At 36.4% G+C, this 23,428-nt stretch overlaps 1 protein-coding gene across 2 annotated transcripts in view; it reads left to right on the top strand.

The window, feature by feature from the left end:
• Positions 1–23,428, top strand: part of HEATR5A (HEAT repeat containing 5A) — a 78,306-nt gene that overhangs the window by 27,244 nt on the left and 27,634 nt on the right. For both annotated transcript variants that reach the window (XM_026086472.1, XM_026086471.1), the window contains exons 9-21: positions 354–509; positions 1,092–1,342; positions 5,412–5,523; positions 6,354–6,506; positions 7,872–7,971; positions 8,779–8,888; positions 13,067–13,230; positions 13,336–13,511; positions 15,026–15,131; positions 18,880–19,070; positions 19,532–19,691; positions 20,785–20,974; positions 21,138–21,307. In XM_026086472.1, coding sequence (XP_025942257.1) covers positions 354–509; positions 1,092–1,342; positions 5,412–5,523; positions 6,354–6,506; positions 7,872–7,971; positions 8,779–8,888; positions 13,067–13,230; positions 13,336–13,511; positions 15,026–15,131; positions 18,880–19,070; positions 19,532–19,691; positions 20,785–20,974; positions 21,138–21,307 — 2,039 coding nt within the window. The remainder of the gene's footprint in view (positions 1–353; positions 510–1,091; positions 1,343–5,411; positions 5,524–6,353; positions 6,507–7,871; positions 7,972–8,778; positions 8,889–13,066; positions 13,231–13,335; positions 13,512–15,025; positions 15,132–18,879; positions 19,071–19,531; positions 19,692–20,784; positions 20,975–21,137; positions 21,308–23,428) is intronic.

Here is a 23,428-nt window from a genome sequence, read left to right as displayed (position 1 = left end):
CAAAGTAGTTAATTCTGTCAGAATACACCCTCTTCCAGTCATATTGGTGAGGTTGAAAATAGCATGCTGCTTTGTAGCCACCATACCCTGTCATCTGTCAGATAAGCAATATGTCACTTTATATTTTTCCACCCACCACCCTCACAGAAGTTACTACAATATCCGTTCAGTGATAGAAATGTACTTGTCTGAGTGAAAGTAAACCTTTATCAAAACTGTTTGATCAGTGATAAAAATGGCAGTGATAAAAGCTCATTTGGTAATGTAGAGAACTTACCATAGCAAAATCCTTTCTCCAATCGGTTTTATTTTCACAATGATTTCATAGGAGTTTTCCTATATTGCGTTATCAGATGCTGCAATGAGTGACAGTAACTTGGAAACACGAATTACTACAACAGATGTAACAGCAAGTCAGCATGTACTTGTGTGTACACTGCAAGAACTTGGAAGTCTCATTCATGGCTTAGGAACTACAGCAGCACCATTACTACAAGATTCCAGTGCAGGTACGTACCCTGAATTGTTTTTTGTTTTTCTGGGGGTTTTTTTGTTGGTTTTGGTGATGAGTATAAAATTTACCTGATTGAGGGTTGTATTTAAACTGAGTCCAACACTCTGTATTGTTTACAATAAATCAGTTTGATCAAGCGGAGTATCTTCGTCTACCTTTACTGTTTTCATTTAACTGCAGTGAGAATTTTGTTCTTTTTTTTGCTTTAATCCAAATGCATTCATATGTACCATACCTCCAGCCTTGAAAGCTGATTGGTTCAAGTGGACATCTGTTTCCACTGCATGGATTTCTGCTTCCTTGGATATACTTATAGATGTTTCCTATGCATGATATTTTATGTTTGCTTCATACTATTACTTTTCACTTAGGGTAACCTTTTTAAAAAAGTTTTGAAGTATTTAAAATTGATGAGAAATATTCACAATTAAAAAAAATAGCACTTTTTAAAGAGAAGTACAGGAGCTAGTGGTATGTTTGCCATTCCTCCATATATACTTTTGCTTGTTTTGTCTTCTTTTTAAGAATCATCTCCTTTGCCTCCTTCTTAAGTGTGTTTATTCCTTTATTTTTTCAGGAATTCTGGAAGCAGTCATTTCCGTCATTCTTCATCCCAGCATTTCAGTTAGACTAACAGCAGCTTGGTGTTTGCGCTGTATTGCAGTAGCACTGCCGTCCTATGTGTCCCTACTTTTGGATCATTGTATTGAACGTCTTAGTGTATTGAAATCCTCCCCAGAAGCAGTGACTGGTTATAGTTTTGCTGTTGCTGCTTTGCTGGGTGCAGTAAAACACTGTCCTTTAGGAATTCCACATGGAAAAGGGAAGGTATGGTTCTAATACTTTACTTATAGGCAGTTCTTTGATGATTTTTGCAATAATATTTGTATGTATTCTCTATCATGTGATTACAAAACTAGTATTCCCCAGTATACCCATGTGATATTTTCTTTTCTTGAGAAGGGGTTTTCCAAGCGTATCGTAACTCAAGTAAGCAAATGTTTTTCTCAAATGTGTCACAATATAACTTGACAGGAATGTGAATTTCTTAAAATAAGTTATACATCATTAATGGCTCTGTTAACCACTCAGTCTGCTACCTTTTTCTAATGGAGAAGTTTGTTAGGTATTACTACCCTGTTTTGGGATAGAATTCAATTCTAAGGATCTRTGAGGGCTTAAACTGAACTGCCTAAAAAAGGATTTATTTACAGAATAAATTTCTTGAAGAGTTAGGTTTTTCAGAATTGCAAATTCTTTCCAGCAAGAATAAAGCTTCTGTAATTCTGGCCCTATTTGTCATTGGCTTAAATTGACATACTGACATTTCTTTCGCTTTCCTGTGAGCTTCACAGCAATGTTAATGGTAAGAAAAGGCTAGACTGTAAATACACCTGAAATGTATCAGGTTTGGCAAAGTAGAAAAACCTTTCTTATATAAAAACTAATTGGAGAGATGTATATACAGATCTATTGCATGCTGGGACATTAGAAATCTAAGTTTCCTGGAAGGAAACTCATTTAACCACAAATTCTCTGAATGGTCATTTCCCATTCCCATCAATGACTCTCCAGTATACATTTTTTGTCAATACTTAAACCAACATCAGTTAATTGGCATTGGTTAAAAGGCATGCCTTTTGTTGACACAAGTATTCTGTTTTTCTTGTTATTGCACCACTGTAAGATGACAGGAATGTTTTAACATATTAGCAAATACTGCCCTTGCAGTGACTCCAGCCCACCCTTTCAGTATTGTTGAGTACTAACAGTTACATGGCTGTATTTATACATTGCTATTTACAGTTCTCAACATTCAAAATCCCAACTGCTGATGCAACGGTTTTTAGCAAAAAGGAAGAAGCAATTTTTGTTAGATTTTAAAAACTTTATGTGGTGTTTAGTCACCAGACTGTGGGGAGAGAACAAAATGTATAGTTTGCACAGTTGTGTAGATAAAAAGTGCCATTCAAATACCTTATATATAAGCATAAAGTATGCTGTTTAACAGGAAAACATAATTCTCAACAAAGATTTCTTTTAGAGGAACAGAATAGGATGAAATAGGGCCTGGGTAAGGTATGGGAGGGCAGAGACAAGCAGTGTGAGAAACATTATATTCTGCACTGAGTTGTTGTGAGGGAGAACAGAAGAGTTTATGAAAGCTCTTTTCCATTCTCTCCTAGGAATGCTGCCAGATTCCAAACTGTCTCCTCCTCGGAGGAACTGAAAGAGACCAGTGTTAAATAAAGCAGTTTTGAAAAAGAAGTATCAAATCTGGACAATGGTGACTTGGGCAGAAGCCATATCATGTTAATGCATTTTCCTTTGCGAGAGAGTGGTTAGAGTTGCAGGTTCAGGTGGAACCTATTCAAAGAAACAAAATAATTAGTATATTTATATATATTCATCATTCTGTGCTAGTGCTTATATTTCATCTTTAAAAAAATCCTTCAAAAACAAGTCATAAGTACTAGTATATAGAAGAACTATCAGAAATCATTAAACGAAGCCCTTTACTAGGATGTTTGTTTATCAGGTAATTCGAATATACCAAGCTGTTAGTAACTTTTAATAGTATAATTTAACAAGGATGCTGTTTTAATTTTAGAATCAAATATTTTATCATCATAATTTTTATTTTATCTATCAAAAATCCATCAAAATAAATTTCTTAATCTGTAGGCACCTGATGGCATTATGGAATTGGGGAAACCAATAATTTCAGTCTATTAACAATTCATGCAGTTTTGTAAGTGTGCAAATGAATTATAGAAAGATATTGTCTGTAGTGAGGCTTTTTAATAAGGTAATTGATAATGGCACTTCTCGTTTGTARTATTCATGTATAAGCAGTTTGTTTTGGCAATCAGACATAATGCAAGATACAAGAAATACATTTTGGCATATGTGAAGTATAATTGAAGCAAACCATTTGCAGACTATTTGTACAAGTTCTAGACATTCTGTGGTAAATTTCCATGGACACACGGTTCATCCATGTAAATGTTTATCTTAAAATGAGGATAAAAATTACCTTTTAACTCTCTCGCCCTTTTTGCTTAACTCTCATAGGTCTCAAGGTATCTTTTTTTCCTAGGGGCATAAATATGAAATCAGAACACTTTTAACTTTGCCACAATTCCTGTAAAAATTATCAGCTCTCTTTTTACTGCTGACAAAATAAGGAATAAAGAAGCTAAGTTACTTACCTAGTATCCCACAGGAATTGTTGGGGCCACCCTAGACTCGTGCTGAAATTAGTCATTGCTACCTCCTAAGTCTGAGTTTCTTGCTATAGTGTGAGAGGGAGATAGCATTCTGCTTGGGGACAATGAAATAGGATTAAATATTATGGCAAATGCTATTGAAAAACTATTTTGTAATGGTAGTATCTGCCCCCCTGGTACTTTCACTGTGTAAATTGGGGCCATGGTTAGGAATTAAGATTACTATAACCAGTAACAAGATATTGTGGTGGAGGATCCTGGCAGCAGATGAACATGCTGTTTGTGCACTGAGATTGTTCTCCCATGAGCTGAAGCTGGGAAGGTAGTTGCAGCAGGCTTGTTATCTATAGAAGTAGAAAATCTTGCCTGCTTGGGAAGGAGAGGAAAAATTCCAGGGGAAGTGAATAGGATAGATAAAACTCTGCTCTCTGCTTGAGGCAGAATGATTATAAATAGCTTTTTGCTGGCCTGTATTAGCAAGGGTGGAGAAAGTACTTTTAGAAACATTTTTATTCTTTGCTTTGACTGAAAAACATTTTCAGTCCCTACCTGTGATGCCATAGTCCAGGAAACAGCTGCTTTTATCTCTTTGCACTCAGCAGCAAGCAAATTTCTACCATCTCAACTCTCCCAAAATGCAGAGATTTTTTTCTTTTCCAGTTTTACCAATGCTGTCTCATTATCCATAGCTTCCAGGGAAAACAGGTTTCATTTGCTGACCTTGTTAGGTTTCTGATGGGTGTTCTCTGAACTGTTTTCATGAACTACACCTGACTTTGTCATTACTGCGAATGAGAGTCATTCTCTCCTAGTGACAAGCAGGTGTGGTGTTGGAAGAAGTTAGCACACATCCTTTGTGCCTTATCAAATTCTTGATCAGTCTTTGTGTTTGTCACAGTTTTGTACTTTTTTTTCTCTTGCGATGATTTCACTGAGCTCATCTTGCAGGACTGTATAATTTTAACACCTTCTGAAGGCCTTGGTCTGTGTATGCTGACTTCTGTATAATAGGCTTTTCTATTACTGTTCACTTACTCACTGTCCATTTGATTGTCCTTGAATTGTGAGCTCCTCAGAGGAACAGCTGACCCTTAGGATTTGGAAACTGCTCAGCATGCAAGAGGGAAGGCCTTAAGGAACACAATTGTCTTTACCAGAGAATTAAAGGGATTATCAGCTCTTTACACAGAGCTTATCCTGTGGGCTAGCAGTCTTTATGCTTTTTTTTTTTTCCCCACAGTGTTGCTTAAGTGTAATTGTATTATTTTGGAAAAAAAGAGCTCAAGGATGTTTGCCTCCTCCACTGCAGTCCCTTATTCTATAGTAACGTCAAATCTTCTGACTGAGAAATGATTTGCTGAGAATAAGGGATGGGTTAGAGATAGCATTTAGGTTTCTTCCTTCAAAACCATGCCAAGATGCTTCAAAACTTCTGTACAGTCTGCCCAAGAAGGCATTTGGGTCTTATCAGACGCTTTGTTAGTTGTGTGGTTGTTAAGGTGCTGAAGGCATGACATTTTTCATTGAAACAAAGGAATGGGGGCCATTTGTAAATAACTTAGTATGGAAGCAGCCAAGAACTGAATCATTTTCCTTTTAAGCTGTATTTGATTTCCATATGTAGTTACTAAGATGCTGATGCTCGTTTGTTTGTTTTAACTTTGAAGGTAATCATGACAGTAGCAGAGGATTTGTTGTGTTCTGCTTCACGGAACAGTCGCATTTCACTGCAGCGAACACAGGCAGGATGGCTGTTGATAGCTGCCCTCATGACATTAGGTAATAGGTTTCTACAATTTTTACTTAAACTAAAATAAACTGTTTTGTGTTCTGTCTCTGGCTTTAATTCTTATGATGTTTCATTTAASTTACTACTGCAAAATAATTCTAAAATAATAATGTAAATTGTAATCTTTAAAAAATTTCCTAAAATAAAAATGTCATTACTTTCAAATTTGCTATTAATTCATTGGGAGTAATGTCTGAAAAAGCAGTGTTTGGGAGGGACCATGGTTAATTAAATATGAAATAAGAATGAGAGTGTATTTCCCTCTCTTGTCAGACACTTGAAATGTTACTGAATTTTCTGATACTTATTAGTGGTCACATTATTGACTCTAATCTCTAAGTTACTGATGACAAATTAATTTTATCTATTTTGATCATATTTTAAGCCATCTTTCACATTTTCAACTATTACTTCTGCCCATCAGTCTTTCCCGGATTATGGAGAATACACCCTGTACATGAACCTATATCAAATATTTGCTGTTCTGAACACCACTACTGCTTATTAGGTTGCTTTTATGCTGCTGATCTACTGGGTCTAAGCACAGTGAGACAGATGTTATAGTTGGCTGGGTGACGTACTGTTAGGCATATCAGTGGGCATGTAGTTATGTATGAAAATGGAATACCAAAGCAGTAAAAAAACTGAGAAATTATATATGAGCAGGCTGGGAAAGCAGCATAAAAATTTGTTAAGATGCTTATCTGTAGTTTTGATGGTCAAAACGGTAATGGTTTTGTGAACGTAGAAAAAGGAATTAAAGACAACATTTTAATTTTATGAATTCTCACATTGGCATGACAACTCTCAATACTTAAAGGTCCTGCAGTTGTCCAACACCATCTGCCAAGAATGCTGTTACTGTGGAAGTGCATCTTTCCATCATCTCCTAAAGACCTAGAAACAGAGAAGACTCGAGGAGATTCATTTACATGGCAAGTAACACTGGAAGGCCGTGCAGGTGCTCTCTGCGGTAAGAGGGATTTGCCGTGTCTTTCTCTGAATGCTTATAGTTTTTGTTTTTCCTTCTGAAAGAACAAAGATACTTCATATTGATGTGTATTGGGGGGTAGAGGGTGGTGACAGAAGAGGTACTACCTCCCCAACATGCATGCTTTTGTGTGTGTGTGTGTGTGTGTGTGTGTGTATTCATTTATTTATTTATTTATTTATATTTACCTGTGTGTGTGTGTATATATATGTATGTGTATGCACATTTTTGTAAAAATAAAGAAATAAATAATCTATTATTGAAGAGGGTTTTTTCTCTTGTTCTTCTAATCAGTTGATTTCCAAGCAGTTAGTGATATCAGAAAGGATGCTTCCCTTTTTCTTGTTTAGCATACATATCACAGTAACATCTGAGGGCCTAAACCACGGTATGGTCTGTTGTTTATACAGTCTACTGTATTTGGTAAATAACAGTTTTGTTTCCTAATAGCTGATTTTCTATAAACAGAACAGAATTAGTGGATGAATCGAACACTTTTGCTAGGCTGAGAAGAATCAGGTAGAAAATACAATGAGGAAGTTGCAATTCTCAGCCAGTAAACAGTGCTGTCTACTTGGCTACTGTCTAGGAGGTTGCAGTTTTTCATCGCAAAACATAGGGAATTTGGGTTTCCAAGAGACTATTCCAGTGATCTTCAAATACTTAATGTGTTCCAAACATGTACTCTGGAGTACTAAAGGGTCCTTTGCATAGCAGAAGTACGAGCTCCAGGATAGTGATCATCCTTCTGTCACTATTAAAATCTAATTGAAAGTGTGGAATTAAACAGTAGTTTCATTTTGAAAATAACCTAAACAGTTAACCTTTAAATATTTGTCATTTTTGAAAATAGGACTGTATTTTCTCTACATGCATTTTGAAATACTGTCAAGTTTAATTTTCTGTAAATAATAAAAAATACTTGAGTACAAATGAATTGTTTCTTGCAGCACAGTAATTAAGCTAAATTTAAAGGAAAAACTAGCAAGTTAAGCAGCAGGTCCTCTAGTCATCACAAGTCATCTAGTTATCATACCTCTTCCCACCCCCCCAAATATCGTGGAGTTATCTCCCATAAATCAATTGGTAACACAGCAAGAAATGTTTGCATTAATGTATGCAATTAGAAGTCAAGGTACTAACATCCAAGCTGAGACACCAAAACAATGCATCTATAAATAAGATTTTTCATTCAAGATTTTATCAGTTCCTTAAATTATTGGTCAAAATGCTCTAATTTTTCATATTTTTTCTTCTGCTTTAAACAATTGGTGAGGTAATGGTGTAATTTCCCACTCTCTCCCATCATCTGATTCTAACTGAATTAAAATCCAATTCCTTTTTCAGCTATAAAAAGCTTTGTTTCCCACTGTGCTGGTCTTCTTACGGATGAAGTTGTTCAGAGACTTCTTCCTCCTCTCCCAAGTGCTGTTGATTTATTGACGCAGTAAGTATATCAAAATGTTAAATGAGATTCTGGTTTTGAAAAGCTACAGAACAATCTTCTTGTATTTTTGATTTAGTGAATTGTCTGAAGAACTATCTTTCCAAAGTACAGTAATTATAGAATTCAGCTGTATAACTAAACTTTCTGTAGGCTTTAGCTAGTGTAATACTGTGTCCTGCAGATTCCAGTATAATGTTAAGAAATCAGAGAAAAAATTGTTATGCTTTTGATAAGTTAATGTCTTTATTTTGCTTCTTTAATCAAATGTACTATCAATATTATATATAATATTAATCAAATTAATGTGTGTGTGGTTAGTTTTTATAAAATAAAAAAAACACAGTTCAAGAGTATGCTGGGGCAGAAAGTTTTATAGATGGTCTTTTTTGTATTTAGATTGACAGCTAACCTGGACAGGTTTTGGGGGGTGATATGCTATTTAAACTTTTCCTCACTTTGGAGTATGTAGTGATTTAATGTATTTGGGCTATAAACTCTAACCCAGAGATATATCCACAAAAAGTTAATTTTAATAAATATTGGTACAATCAAAGGCAATAAAAAAGCTTATTTATTTCTCTAGTATTAAATAAAAATAAGGACTGGGAATGGACAATGGAGAGGTTCTGTCAGAGGATATGAATATAAATTGTTTTGTTTTCTGCTATTGGTAATGCAAATCAGGATTGTAGTTATAATAAGCACAAATTTAAAAGTATACAGTAGAGTTTGGTACAAGTGAAACCAGAGTTTTCCATAATGCTTAACCTCTTTCTAACCTCTGTGATGTGTTTTTTATATTTTAAGGCTTTCTTCAATATATAAATTATATGGCAATTCTTTAAAAACATCATCAACAGTTTACAGACATAAACTTTATGAATTACTGGCAGTATTACCTCCAAAGACTTATGAAGGTATGTATTTTCTTACAAAGAAATATCTACTAAAAATACCATGAGCTCATTTGTAAGTTTTCATTCAACATATATTAAGCTAGCAGGATTTAGTTTTGCCTTTTATAATACACAAGTTTTATTCCCTCTATTTGGATCTGATGAAATTGTAGTGAAGTCAGTGTGGTTTTGAATGGCCTGGTGCTTTTGGTCTCTCTGCACCCCCCCCCAACCCTTTTTCCTCTCCCCTATTAAAAATCCAGACTTTTGTCTTTATTTTTGGTTGAAACTTGAAAATAGACAACCTTGCAATTATAAGTTATTTGAAAAATCTACTTACTTTGATACCAGTTTTACTTCCTACTGAATCCTAAATTTGAAAGGTATAATCTCAGCAAAATTTCAGAAAAATCTTAAGATACACTCTCTTTTCTATAGCCGAACATATCTGGCAGTATCTGAAATCCATCTAATCCAGTCAACTATGCACTATAGTTAGACTAACATATGAACTAAAACATTAAATACTTTTATCTTCTTTAAGTTGTCATGTGAATTTAGTTTGCCATAGAACATTATATAGACTGAAAGAAGGAACCAGTGTTTGACAGTTGTAAAGAGAAGTACAGGTACTTCATCAGGACAGAGAGAATATGGGCCATCCTGCCACTGAATTGGCTGTGTCCTCCTTATCATGGAGGAAATCCTTACTCAATCTGCTCCATCTAGTGGTAACAGCTAAATGGATCTTCATAGGAACAAATCCCTAAGTTATTTGCCTTAAAGCTGTTGTCATATTAGAAGTCTGAATGTGACACTTGAAGCATAGTGTATAATATTCAATTGTGAGATGAATTTAGAAGACAGAAAATGACACCTCCATCCCTCACAGCAAGTTATTACTTCTTTTGTTCTTTTATTACAGGAACAAAGTTTTATGGAATATAAATACCTGGGTCTGGGTGGGGTTTTGAGCTTTTTGTTTGTTTGGGGTTTTTGCATATACTATAACTGTAATGAAAAATAGACGGTATTTTACAGTGTGACCTGTTATGTCTGAGTCTTGTGAGAGCAGTGTCCTAGCTGAGGGTGTTGCATTCTAAAACCAATGAAGAAAAAGCCTTCAAATAGGCAGTCACATTGCTGAAAGTTTTGTAAATAGCCTCGAAAGCTCATATGTCTTGAGCACGTGTAGAATGAAAACTCAGAAGTAGAGAAATGCAGTCTCAGAGTTATTCACCCATTTGCAATACAGCAGTATGAAACAGGAAAGAATGGGAATAAATATATATACAAAACTTATTTTCAAGATCCTTTATATATTTAACCATGTAACTATGCATTGTTCATAAATGCTAAGCAAGTTTTTAAGGTAAAGCTTAGAAGGCATACCTTTTTTTCCCTTATGTTTCCAATATGACAACTTTATGAAGAAATTGAATGTTGTTGTAAATGTTAAGACTTTTTTGAAATAAGTTATTTGAGAAAACAATATGATTATGGAACCCATGATGCTTTTTTCTGTGTCTAGTTTTAGTCATTATCACCAGGAAGAATAGTAGACGCATTCTTGCGTTGCACAGCTGAGCACATTTTTCATGGCTTAGACAAACACAGTGAATGAGAAACTTTCACAAATTCGTGGATTCTTTTTTTCCTTTTTTTCGATCCAGGTAATTAGCTAGAGGCTAGCAACCTGCAAGTTGTTCCTTTTTGAGAATATTGATGATGGGGTCAAATACTAGGACAGTGTTAAGTATTTGCAAAGAATGTACAGTTTTCTTGAGCACAAGGGGAACAAAACAAAATACCCAACAAAACAAACAGTAGGAAGCAGATTCTTTATTCGTAGCTCCAAGCCTCTTTCTTAACCTTTAGATTTCTGAGGTCCATGATCTTAGGACTTGCTTACGTTCTGCTTGGGCCTTTCCTGCTCTCTTTCTACCTCTGTGATGTTTCTCTAGCTGTTTTCTGTCATCAGCAAAATCAATATCTGTTCAAACAGCAGAATTATGAAGGCTTACGGTGAGTGTGCCTCAGTGAGCAGTAGCTAATTTTTCACATGAGTATCAGTGAAAAACATTTAATATGTTTTAGCTGCAATTTTCTGTCATATGCAAATGGTCAGTCTTTGCAACTTAGCTAATGAAAAGTATGAACTTTTTAAGCTGGAGTAAGTTGGTACTGTTTCTAAGATGATGATTCATATGCTTGATCATTTTCTCATATGTCATTAGTTTTGAATGGTGATGTGCTCATGTTTATGAGGCCAAAACATTTATTTCCTGAGTTAATATAAAAATATTAATTATTATAATATCCAATTTGAGATGTTTCACACAAATCATTTCAGTAGTCTGAATTTTGTTCATTAGATTTGTTGCCATTTTCTGTGATTTGAAATTAATGGTTTCTGTCAGACAACTCATTAGGGTACTTTTCATTCTTTAGCTTTTTGTGCTTGCTATGTCCCACTGAAGCACTGAGTTCTCTTTCTTAGCAGGACAAAGATGAATAGGTAGAATGCTGGAAAAGCATGCTGGTTCAAATTTTTGAACTACTTTGCACTGAGATAATACTATTTGAAGTATTGAGGATGGCCAAGTGACTGTGGAACTAAGATAAACCTTTATTTGATTAAAATTAATCTGGTTAAAAGTTGCTGAGTATCTCTCTTAGATCTGATTTGAAAAGCTGTTTTCATAGAAAGGGGCTTTTTCAAATTTTGTTTTTGTTTTGTGATCTGTAACAAATCATGCAAAAGTAAGGTTTAGTTGTTGTTTAATTACTGTGGTTTTTTAAAATGATGAATATCCATTTGCTACAGTGTCTGTGCATCTCGAAATATATTTGATAGTGCTGATCTTTAATATTTAGGTTTGTTTGAGTTAAGCATTTTGGAAAAAATGATATACTTGCTAGTTAGTCATGGAGGTTAAAAGAAGCAGGAGTTAGAAGCTTAGGAACAGAGACAGGAAAAGCAACAGAAGCCTGCAGGGGGAGAGAGGCTGAAGGGGGAAGAAATGGGAAAAAGAAAAAAGAAAAAAAAAAAAAAGTCAACTCTCTCATGACATTCAGTAATACAGGTAGGGTAAAATAGTTTACTGCTGCTACCAGTTGTAATCAGTTACACTTATACAAATGACTGTACTTGTGCTCRTGACCTGTGCTGGCAACCGTGTCATCCTGCTTTTTGGAACCTCTGTGAATTGAAAATGTATAGGCAACTTTAGTGCTAACRGATAATGGTGTGATTATGTAATGAGAAACTGAATGCAAAGAACTGGATACATGGACTTAAGACCCCCTTTATGTGGGCATTTCCTAAGTCTTCAGGATTTAACTTCGCAATTTTAATGCCCTGGAGGTAAATTGATATGTAATTTTTGTCTAAAGGGTATGTACGTTGTGATATCTTTAAGGTCAGTTCTGCAGTGTTTTTCAACAGAATGATTGTCAAATAAAGTCAGACCTTTCTCAGCACTTATGGTTCAGCACTAGAATGCTGTCCCCACTTTAAAGATCGCTGCAGGGACTATTTTAATAACCTAAAATAGTCTGACTCTGAATGCCTGATGTTATTGTTTATGCATAATGACGTTTAACTTTATCTGAAATTTTATGTACAAAAATACATGAAAGTTTGAAGTACCATTGCAAATTATCATCATGTAATCTACAGTAAATTTCTCATGTTTATTTGCTGAGTGCAAACTTCTGAGATAGGAGAGTAGATTGTACAGCTTTTGGATAGTTATCAAACTAGTGAATGTTTAAATTACATCTGCTTGCCAAGTGCAGGTATTCCTGTGTGGTAATGTAATACATTCCACAGCATTAATTTTCAGAAAATTTGTAGTTGAAATATGTTTTTTCTTGTATCTGCTCTTCTTCTTCCATTTAAACCTTAACTGTCACTAAATAACTGTATTAACAGTTTATGGCATTCTGCCTTCTGTAAAGGTAAATGCCACTGATTTTTAGCTTCTCGATTGCTGTATGTCCTTTGTTTGCTTATCTTACGTGGTACTTCGTTGTTTCCTTGCAAGAGGAGAGTATTCTTCTCCAGTTAACTATTTGAGGACCTTAGAAAAATGTTAGATGTTAAATTTTAGTATAAATGTCTTGTTCAAGCAACAGAGTTGCACATGGCAAGTAATTAACTGAAAATTGTGAATATTTTTCCCTTTATTTTAAAGGAAGTTTCTCTGCTGTTCTAAAAGAGCTAGTGGCTGACTTAACTGTTCCAGATAGCCAGATCGATGCCTCTACATTCTTGCTTCCACCTCTTTGTCATGCAAATGATCTCCTTTTACTTGGTCCCTTACTGCAGGAGACTGACCACCGATTTATTGAAGAGCAGGTACTTCCTGATCTAGTATAATAGTGATACTATATTTTCATACAATTCTTGTTATTTGGGTCAGCGTTGGTTTAAATATGACTATCATTTTTATCCCTCTTACAGCTCCTCTTAGGTAACAGCATAGCTGGAGGCAGCCTGGAATATGACCCTTACTCAGTTTATGAGAAAGTTGCAAAAGGTGATTCGGTGCCTAAACCTCTACCTCCTGTGTTGTCTGTTATCAGTGCAGCAACTCGTCTTTTTGGAGTTATATTTTCCCATGTAGCAGAATCTCGAAGGTAAAATAGTAACTTTAACTGTTGGGGAATTTGGAGATGCTAAAAGACAATCAATGTATTTTAAATTGCTATAAGAGGATCAGTGTATTTGAAACTGAACAAAGAATAAAACAATTCTGGAAAAAAAAATCCTGACTTACAAAGGTAGATTCTGTAAACATGTGAATAATATAGTTCAGACTAACAAATTATCAAGCTTTCTGTTTAAAGTCTCTGAGAGTGAAAAGGCACATTCGGTAAAAAGTTACAGTCATTATAGTAAATTTTATTGACCAAGAAAAATGTTTGGTTTTTTTTCCCTCTCCAGATCAATGTAAATGTTATTTTAAGATATATTACCTAATTATTAAAGCACTTAATACATAATTATTAAATGACTTAGAACCAAAGGTGAAAAAGGTAGGAAGTTGCAGTAAAATTACACCTTTATCTTGTCTCATTCTGCATAAAAAATTGATGTGAAGAAACAAGATTGTGGGTCTTAACACAGTTCTATCAAGGTACAGAGTGCTTAAAGGCATCACAGAATTCTGTTGCTTTTTTTTATGTGTCTGTCTGTTTTTCCTGACATACATGTAAGCATTTTGGTTTGTATCATGTTTATAAGCATACTGTTGAGGCATGAAATCCATCAAGATTTTTGCATACTGTTGGTAATTCTGTATTTTCTCAAGTGTAGAATTATGGCAAATCAATTATTTTAAAATTATACACAGCTTTATATTTTCAAAGTCAATTACAGTCRATCCTTAGATCATCAGCATTATAGGTGGTGATGCTTTTGTAATTTCCTGCAAGGGATAAGTGCCAAGCACGTGAGTCCTGAGTCTTGATGTCTTCAGGACTTAGAATGTTACGGTGCCACTTTATTGAGTTTTGTTTAGTGTAATAGCAAGGCAGCTGCTTGTATACATGCATGTCTGCCAATATAACTGCTGCATGCTTTATAATATTTTTTTCTGGCTTCCATTTTGCTACTTATTCTCTCTTCACTGATTACTCATTTTTGCTTTTTTTTTCTGTCTGTCTGGCCTTTCTGCCTCTACTGTTATTGGGTTGCTGGGCTGTTTTTTTTCTTCACTAATTTCTCAAGACCTCAACCAATTGCTGCAGATAATTACTTTTTTTTTTTTTTAATCCTTTTCCCTCCTCCTTTCTCACCCATAAGCCAAAATGCATCATTCCCATTATTCCCAGATACAGTTCTTTTAATAACATCTGTTTGATGTTACTTAAACATGAGCAAATATCTGTGAATACATATGTTGTAAGGAAACAAAGGCAAAAAATTCATGTTCATAAAGTAATTACCTGTTCCAATATGGAATACAAAAAAGAGAAAGGGTTAGACAAAGAGACCAAATGAAGAAAAATGCTTGAACTTTAGGGTAATGTATTTGTTCCATCTCTGTTTCTATAATATACAGACTTTGTTATGTGTTTTAAAATACGATAAAAAAGCTTGATTATTTTTCCTCTATTTTAATTTTGTTTTGTTCTGTTTTTTATTTAAGGCTTCAGGTGTTAGAACAGTTGTTGGATTCCATAAAACAAACAAAAGGATCACGGCAACAAATAGTACAACTGAATGTCGTGTCAGCCTTTTCTACTTCCTTAAAGGTAAATCTCCTGCCTCCCTCTCCCTCTCCCTCTCCCTCTCCCTCTCCCTCTCCCTCTCCCTCATATAATTGGAGGACTGATGCACTTCACTCATGAGAGGGAAGNTCCCTCTCCCTCTCCCTCTCCCTCTCCCTCTCCCTCTCCCTGCCTGTTGCGGAGGACTGATGCACTTCACTCATGAGAGGGAAGCAGCACTATGTTTATTGTGGTAAAATAGCAACTTAACAAAGTTCAGTCATGAATAAGAATGATTTAACGAGGTTCGATGGACAAGGTTCACTCAGTTATTTACTGCATGAAAGACAGGGTCAGATGCACGTGCAACGGAGACCCTCGTTGAGTCACGAGGTTCAGAAATGACCCCCTTGCTTTCTAAACTCCTTCTGAGAGGAGCCTAGGTGTGGCTGGATCCAATCTTAGTCCCAGACTTGGTCGGTGGTTCATGTCTAAAGGAGTATGTGCGAAGGGGACCCTCCCATTGAGTCACGAGGTTCAAACTGGACCCCCTTGCTTTCCAAACTCCCCCTCAGAGGAGCCTGGGTGTGGCTGGATCCAGTCCTAGTCCCAGACTTGGTCAACAGTTTATGTCTAAAGGAGTGTGTGTGAAGGAGACCCTCTCATTGAGTCACAAGGTTTGGAAAGGACCCCCTTGCTTTCTAAACTCCTTCTGAGAGGAGCCTAGGTGCGACTGGTTCCGATCCTAGTCTTGAACTTGGTCAATGGATTATCTCTAAGGGATTATGTGCACAGTTAATCAGAGATGATTGACTCATAGTCATATTTGCATGCTAGACAGGCCTTAGTTGGCGCATGCTCAATTAGCCCCTGCACACGTGCTGTTTACAGGGAGGTCAGGTTGAGGGGGAGAGAGCACATCAGTGGGGGGGAAAGAAGCACACAATCACACTGCCATTCTGCCTTGCTCTCTGCCTTGCCCTCTGCCTCGCTCACTCATTCTGCCTCTCGCTTTCACTCTCTCTCGCTCGCCCTCTTTGCCTCTCTGCCATGCTTGCCCTCGTGTGTGTACGTGCCCTCTCTCTGTTTGCCCTCGCTCGCCCTCTTTGCCTTGTGCTCTCGCTCTGCCTCTCGCTCACTCTACTTGCCTCACACACTCGCACGCTCTGCCTCGCTCGCTCTCTTGCTCGCCTGCTCTCACTCTCTCTTCCTCTCTTTGCCTGTCTGCCACACTCGCTCTCTTGCTTGCTCTGCCTCTCTCTCGCTTGCTGTGGCGCTCACTCTCTCGCTCGCTCTCTGCCTCGCTCTCTGCCCCTCACTTGCTCTCTGCCTTTTGCTCTGCCTCACTCTCTGCCCCTCGCTCGCTCTCTGCCTTTCGCTCTGCCTCACTCGTGCTCGCTCTCGTGCCCTCGCGCTCACTTTCGCTCTGCCTCCTTCTCATGCGCTCTGCCTCCCTCTCATGCTCTCGCACTGCCCGTCTCACACACTCGCTCTGCCTCTTGCTCTCTGCCTCTTTCTCTGCCTCTCTCCATAAAATGTTGATTCTGTTATTAAAACATGACATTTGTTGGTTCCATTATATGTCTATGTAGAGAAGTTCTTATGGTTTACCAGTCAAGGTGAGGATCAGTCCTAGTGTCTTCTGTGCTGATATTTATTCGTGATGTTACACATTTCTTAAGTGCTCAAGAGTCACAGTTAAATTTTTCGATTCTTTTAAATGGTAAAGAGTGAAGAAAACCCATTCTAGTACACTATAGTATACTAGAATCCATGCTAATGTAATTTAAAGAGGAGAGAGGTGGAAAATTTCTGTTTGTATCATTTCTGTCTGTATTACTGTCTTTCATATTTCTTACTGCAGAAATAAAAGCAATGAGTGGTTTAAAAAAAAAAGTAATCTCATAATTACGTACCATTTTTTGCTTTTTCCTGATACTTTATTCCTTTTTTTTCCTCTGTTCACCTATAGTTTTCATTCTTCCCTTCTTTGGCTTTCTTCAGACTAAGACAAAATGTTTTCATAACAGACAAGACCTTTTCTTTCTGTCTTTTTTTTCCCTCCCCTAATCCAGTTTTGGCTTTATTTTGCAGAAGGAAAATACTCTTTTCAGTGCTTCACTATAGTTAACCTTCAAGTGGCTCTCAGAGACACTTGAAAATGGAGATTCTAGTTATCTGAAATAACTTCATCTTACTATTTTATTTTTGATGCATACACTTGATTTGTCGATGACACTCAAGGCCATATTCAGATGGTCTACATTTCACTTACGACTCTATACATAGTGTTTCCTATTGTCTGGCTCTAAAATGAGGGGCCCTTGTGATTAAACAAAGGTTGAAATGCAGTTAAGCAGAACAAAATATTCCATGTAGTTGCCTTAATGCCCAGACGTTGGTGGTAACAGTATTGCCCAACTGCTGGACTATAACACACTTTCCATTACCAAAAGAAAATTTTAAAGGAGAGAGAGGGAAGAACCAGATGAAATTTAATTTCTCTTTATGATGTTATAATATTTTGTAATTAATTCACTGCACTGGAGTGCCATTTTTTGTGTTGTAAGGCATTGCTTTTAGATTCTACATACTGGGGTGTTTTCTACTTTTCATCTTCCTTTATCTGTCTGTAGGCATTATTTAGTATTTTCTGCTGGAAGATTGCTGATAAAATTGACTATTGTAGCCCTGAAGTGACTGTCATTAGCATAGTGGTGATAAGCATATGACTTTCTTAAGTGGCAAATAAAGTTCTAGGATTTGAACACACTGTAGAGTACAGAGATGTACGCTCAGCTCTCCGTGATCTGGAAAAGCAAAAGCCTACAATGTTTAGGAGAATGGAAGATCTCAGATAACATAGATACTACTAAATCTATTGGGAAGTGTGTGCCATGGCTTCATTTAGAGTCAGGTTGTATCAGTAGGCTCATACCCAGTGACTAGCTTAGATGCTTAGACTAGTTTCCCCCTTGGAACTGCTCCCGCACTGCTCCCGCAAGTGCACTGGGTTCCATGAAGTCACTAGCCTGATAATAGTGCTGAATCCAGATTTAAGCAATGTATTCATGCAGTGTGCCTGAACTCAGAGCAGTGAGAACTGCAGTGCAGCCATGTCTGACTCTGCAGGAACCTAGAGACATCCCTGCCTGAAGCTGATACTGCTCCAGCATTACTGCATCTGAGTATAGTTTTAGGATACCTGAACGGGGATGGTTTTATCTGTGAAGCTTATTAGCTCTGTTCCTTGTAAGAATGCCTACAGTGTGTCTAGACTTGAGCTAGCCTTGAAGGGATTGCAGGCACATTTGCATGGCATCACACCTGAGCAATAATCCTGAGAGGCCCTGGATGCCTCTATATAGAACTAGCTGTATGGGTGTTTGTGGCATATTTAATATGCAATCCAGATAACTGCTGTAGGTCTTGCTCATGTTCTTTTTTTTGACTGGAACTTTTGTTTGTGTCATTATTCTGTTTTCATTGGGTTTCTCCTTGATATTACTTCCTGAATTTCCTGCTAGTGTCTTGGTTTATTGAGTACTACTGCAATCTATTTTTTTTTTAAACCATAATGCTAATATTATAATGTTGTGATACAATGTACACTCATCTGGAGTTATACTTCCAAATCTCAAAACAGAGAATAAAAACAGAGGAATTCCTCAGATAAGAGGGGAAGAAAATCAAATTTCTTCTGCAGGTCTTATAATTTTGTATGACTGAAAGAAAAAAATGTTCTGACTACTGTACTGTCTTGCCGTTTAATATATTTAATATCTGTTTTTAGCACTTGGCTAGCTGCAAGGGAAGTTTAGGTCCAGAAGAAGTTAGAAGATCTGCCCTGACATTAGTAATGGGTGCCTTGAAAAGCAATAATCCGCTCCTAAGATGTGCTGCTGCAGAGTGTTTGGCCAGGTTGGCACAGGTGGTTTCTGACAGTGCCTTCACTGCTGGATTAGCACAAGTTAGTTTTGACAAGTAAGTTCTAAAAAAGTATAGTAAGTTACTGGTTGAGTTTATAAAAATGCTTGGGTAATCTACCTGGTCTCCAGGATGATAACAGTTTAAAGAAAAGTCATAAAAGATGGTTTCCTTGATGAATTTTATGTCACTTAAAAATTAACATGAAAAAGCACTGCCAGACTTCTGCATGTAGTTCTTGGTTTTGCTTCTGTTTAAGATGACTGTTTAAGTAAGCACATAAACATTTGTATAAATTAAACTGGCTGCTGTTCTAGCTATGTCTTTTAAATATATATTAAATGTTTTTGGTGCTTCTTTCAGAGGTGATAAATGAATGTACATTTTTGGCAATATAACAATGTCTAATAAAATATTTTGCTGATTATATACCAGAAATTCCATTTGTAAATATGCTTATTACATAATACCAGCACAGTTGATTAAACTAACAACTTTTTTTTCCATATAATTAACAGGCTAAAATCTGCTAGGGATGTGGTATCAAGAACAGGTCATTCTTTGGCTTTGGGATGTCTGTACAGGTATCTAGGAGGAATAGGTTCTACTCAGCATCTGAATGCATGTGTTGGAATCCTGTATACCTTATCTCAGGACAGTACTTCTCCTGATGTACAGGTACTTGTTACTTATCTCAAAGTGTCATATTACAAATTAACTGTAAACTGTATATTCTGGAGTAAAAGTTCTTCTTTCCTCTAAGAATAACACTTCACAGCCTGTTAGCCATACCTCCCAGGTGTTGGCTGGAGCAGCAAAAGAGATAGAAACCATAGCCTTGGCTCAAAATCTGCCTTCCAAGCAAGAACTATGATGAGATATGAAAGACTGTTAATTAATGATAAATGAGACTGAAGAGGCTAAGATATGCTGGCTTGAAAAATGAAGTTTCTGATGTTTTAGGAATTGTTTAATTTCATGTTCCTCTATCTCTTGAGCTTTACTAGATGTCCATTTTTCTTTTCTTGTCACTATTAGTGTCTGTTAGGAAGTCTGCTTCACAGCGTTTTTCCTTGAGGGGGTATGCAATAAATAATAGGGGTTTGTAGCCTGAATGCTGTAGAACTTGGTCAGTACTTCCTTGAATAAGGCAAGATGTTTTGAAGATTAATTCAGATGATTTCTCCTTGGCTAAAACTGTTATCTATAAGAATAGCTTTTACAGACATTGAGTGTATTTCATTGTAATTGTCTAAATCTTAATTAAAGGATTTTTTTTTAAGCTTTACCTGCTATATCTTTGCACAGAGAAGCACTGTATGTTTACATGAAACTGATATGGGTATTGGTGCAAAATAAAATAAAATAACTAAACTAAACTAAACTAAAAGGTTGTTTCAGCCACTCATATTTTTGCTATTTTATTGTTCTTGCACGTGGAACTATAAGAAATTTTAGAAACAGCATCTGAGGAATAATACTACACTATTAAGTTATTTTATTCATTTTTCTGGAAATTAACAGTGTCAAATTTAGAATAGTTCTTTAATTGCAGAATATAGACTTCCTCTTAAAAATATTTATCAAAATGGCTTATCAAGCACCATGTTCTTTAAGGTTCTGTTTATAGCCTCTCTATATGTCCCTTTGGAAACTCACTCTTAGTTACACTTATATATCGAGTTTCCTTTGAGCTATCAAATTTAAAAAATGATTTTATGTATATTCTATTTCTTGCAGACACTACATGACTGCACTTCTTATTTTACAGGCATGGGCACTACACTCTCTGTCACTGATAGTAGATTTAGCAGGTCCCTTGTTCCATGTACATGTGGAACCTACCTTATCCCTTGTTCTCATGTTGTTGTTGACCGTGCCTCCTGCTTACGCTGAAGTTCATCAAAGCCTTGGTCGCTGTTTAAATGCACTTATTACCACCCTGGGTCCTGAGTTGCAAGGTACGCAATATACAGTAGTGTCGATTTTGTTTGATTTAGAAACAAAATTGACAATGTAGTATCCTTCAAGAGGATGAGATATGGCTGGCTTGGAGAAAAAGACAGGTTATCATGTTTTAAAAGAAAAGTTATGTTAATTTTTTTTTTTTTCTTCTGGATATAGGCAGCAGTACAACAGTTTCAGCCTTAAGAACTTCCTGTCTCCTGGGCTGTGCAGTGATGCAAGATAATCCTGACTGCCTTGTTCAGGCTCAAGCCATCTCTTGCCTTCAGCAGCTTCACATGTTTGCTCCTCGACACGTCAACTTGTCTAGCCTCGTAAGCTGTTTATGTGTGAGTATATGTTTACTGATCTATACTCTTCTATTTTAAAATATTTTGTCCAGAAACATTTAAAAAATGCAGACATTTCTTAAACCAGTGTAACTGATCATAACGTTAGGGGTAAGATGTTTCATTTCCTTTTATAGGCAAGTATTCTCTACTTTTTCAGTGTTTTCCTTTTTTTCCCCTCAGTTTCTGATTCCCCTTTACATGAGCATATTCTGTAGAACTTTTGGCCTTCAGAACTGCTTCAAAGTGCATTCTGCTGTTCTTATTCGGGCCAGGTGTCTGGCAGGATGTACTGTCCATCACAGCTTTGTGCTGGATTTCTAACAGCTGTTTTATGCTGGCCAGTTTTTTTTTCCTCTGCTGCTTTTATGTCTTAGGTGAAGGACTGATTAAAAAAAATTGTTTGTACTAATTACTGAGAGTGCTGTGGCTGTGGTGGTGTTCTTTTTTTTTTTTTTTTTTGAATGGTGGAAAAAAAACTCTGAATTCCTAATTTTGTAATTTCTGTATCACTAATGCTTCAATGTACTACTTCTTGGTAGTCAGTATAAAAATTTCTGACACTGCCATAAATAATAGCCTGAAGCTAGGCCATTGAAAAATAGGGTTTGTTTTCAAAGTAACTCGGTCTTGGACTAGCTTCTGTTCATCAACGCCTGGTTCTATCAAGAAAACAAAAATAAACATGTGGTAGTTATTAGGCTTTGTGTCTTTTTAGTGGCTAGTTTTGGGTTTTTTTTAACTATGACTGTCCATTCTCTCCATAAATCGGGGGGGAGGGGGCGGGGAGAAAGACAGGCAATAAAGCATAGGGCTTTTAAATCTCTGTTGTCTGTCTTAATGCAATTCTTACGCACATATTTCCCTGGGTAGCACTTGGATATCAATAGTAGCCACATACTGATTTTTATAGAGTTCAGATTCCTTCCATTTATCTTAATTCGGTTTTCCTGTAAAAATGATTGACAGAGACAGGAAAAATCAAAAGAGAAGCTCTTTGAGCCCCACATTGTGTTAGACATGCTCATATTAGTTGTGGAAGAACTGGAACTCATCTGAAGTGTTCTTTCTTTTACCATATTCCAGCCATGATTTTCTCTTCTCTGGGTAAAAGAAAGTTTTTCATACATTGATGTAATCACCACAGATCGTATGAGTCACCCTCTTGCTCAGTCATTGCATTAGCATTTTGGATCACTATAAGTCCATAGAGTTTACAGTCTGGTTCCATGTACAGTATGATCTCTCTAACTTATAACAAGTAGCTAATAATAAATAGCAAGTTGTGACAATGTCTTTTGTCTATATGATATTAGTGATTTTTATTATTTTTACAAATTGCATCAAAGTATTTCATAAAGTACTTTATGTACTTTATTATTATAATAATGATTAAATTACTAAATTAAAGAGAAGCATGGTTCATGGCTTGGGTGTGTGCATGTTCACCTCTACCCTAAAACTACAGTGAGCTTCACAGGGAAGATGTGAAAGTCAGCAGCCTTACATGGATGAACTCTTCTAATTCTAAAGAGCTTGTTACAGAACTAAGGACAATGTTTTAGATGCTTACAAATCAGTAAACATCAATGTATCACTCAGGAGTGTCATAAATGAACAAGTTTTGAGTGTGTGCTTTGCAGGTCTGTAAGAAGATCTCATGGCTCAAGCAGACCTCTGCATTCAAAAAACTCAGTGTCCATCTGCACAGTTTCTGCATGCTCAATCACCATCTTGGTAGAGAAGCAGAATAAACCATTGGACGGGACCAGAGATCTGAAATTTGCTCTTGACTCTGTCGTTGGCCTGCTGGGTGACCCTCAGCAAGTCATTCTCCATGGAGAACAGGGGTTTAAATTTCATGGGTTTCTCTATGGGTTTAAATTTCTGCATGTGGAAAACAAGGTGTGACTGTCCTTTGCACAAGGCATCTTGAAGTCTTAGGAGGAAGTACAGTATGAAAGCTAGGTTCTAAGTACTGTTAATATTTACCACTACATTCTTTGTTTAAGGCAGGAAAACAAGAAGGGCAAAGAATCTTTGGATCTTGTCTTCTTCTCTCCATAGAAACATGAGTGAGATAAAATCTTCATACAAATGTACAAAGATTTTTTTTTTTTT

Source organism: Apteryx rowi, unplaced genomic scaffold (assembly GCF_003343035.1).
Source record: "Apteryx rowi isolate R43461 unplaced genomic scaffold, aptRow1 scaffold_695, whole genome shotgun sequence".
Taxonomy (NCBI): Eukaryota; Metazoa; Chordata; class Aves; order Apterygiformes; family Apterygidae; genus Apteryx; species Apteryx rowi.
This window is presented reverse-complemented; position numbering and strand designations above follow the sequence as displayed.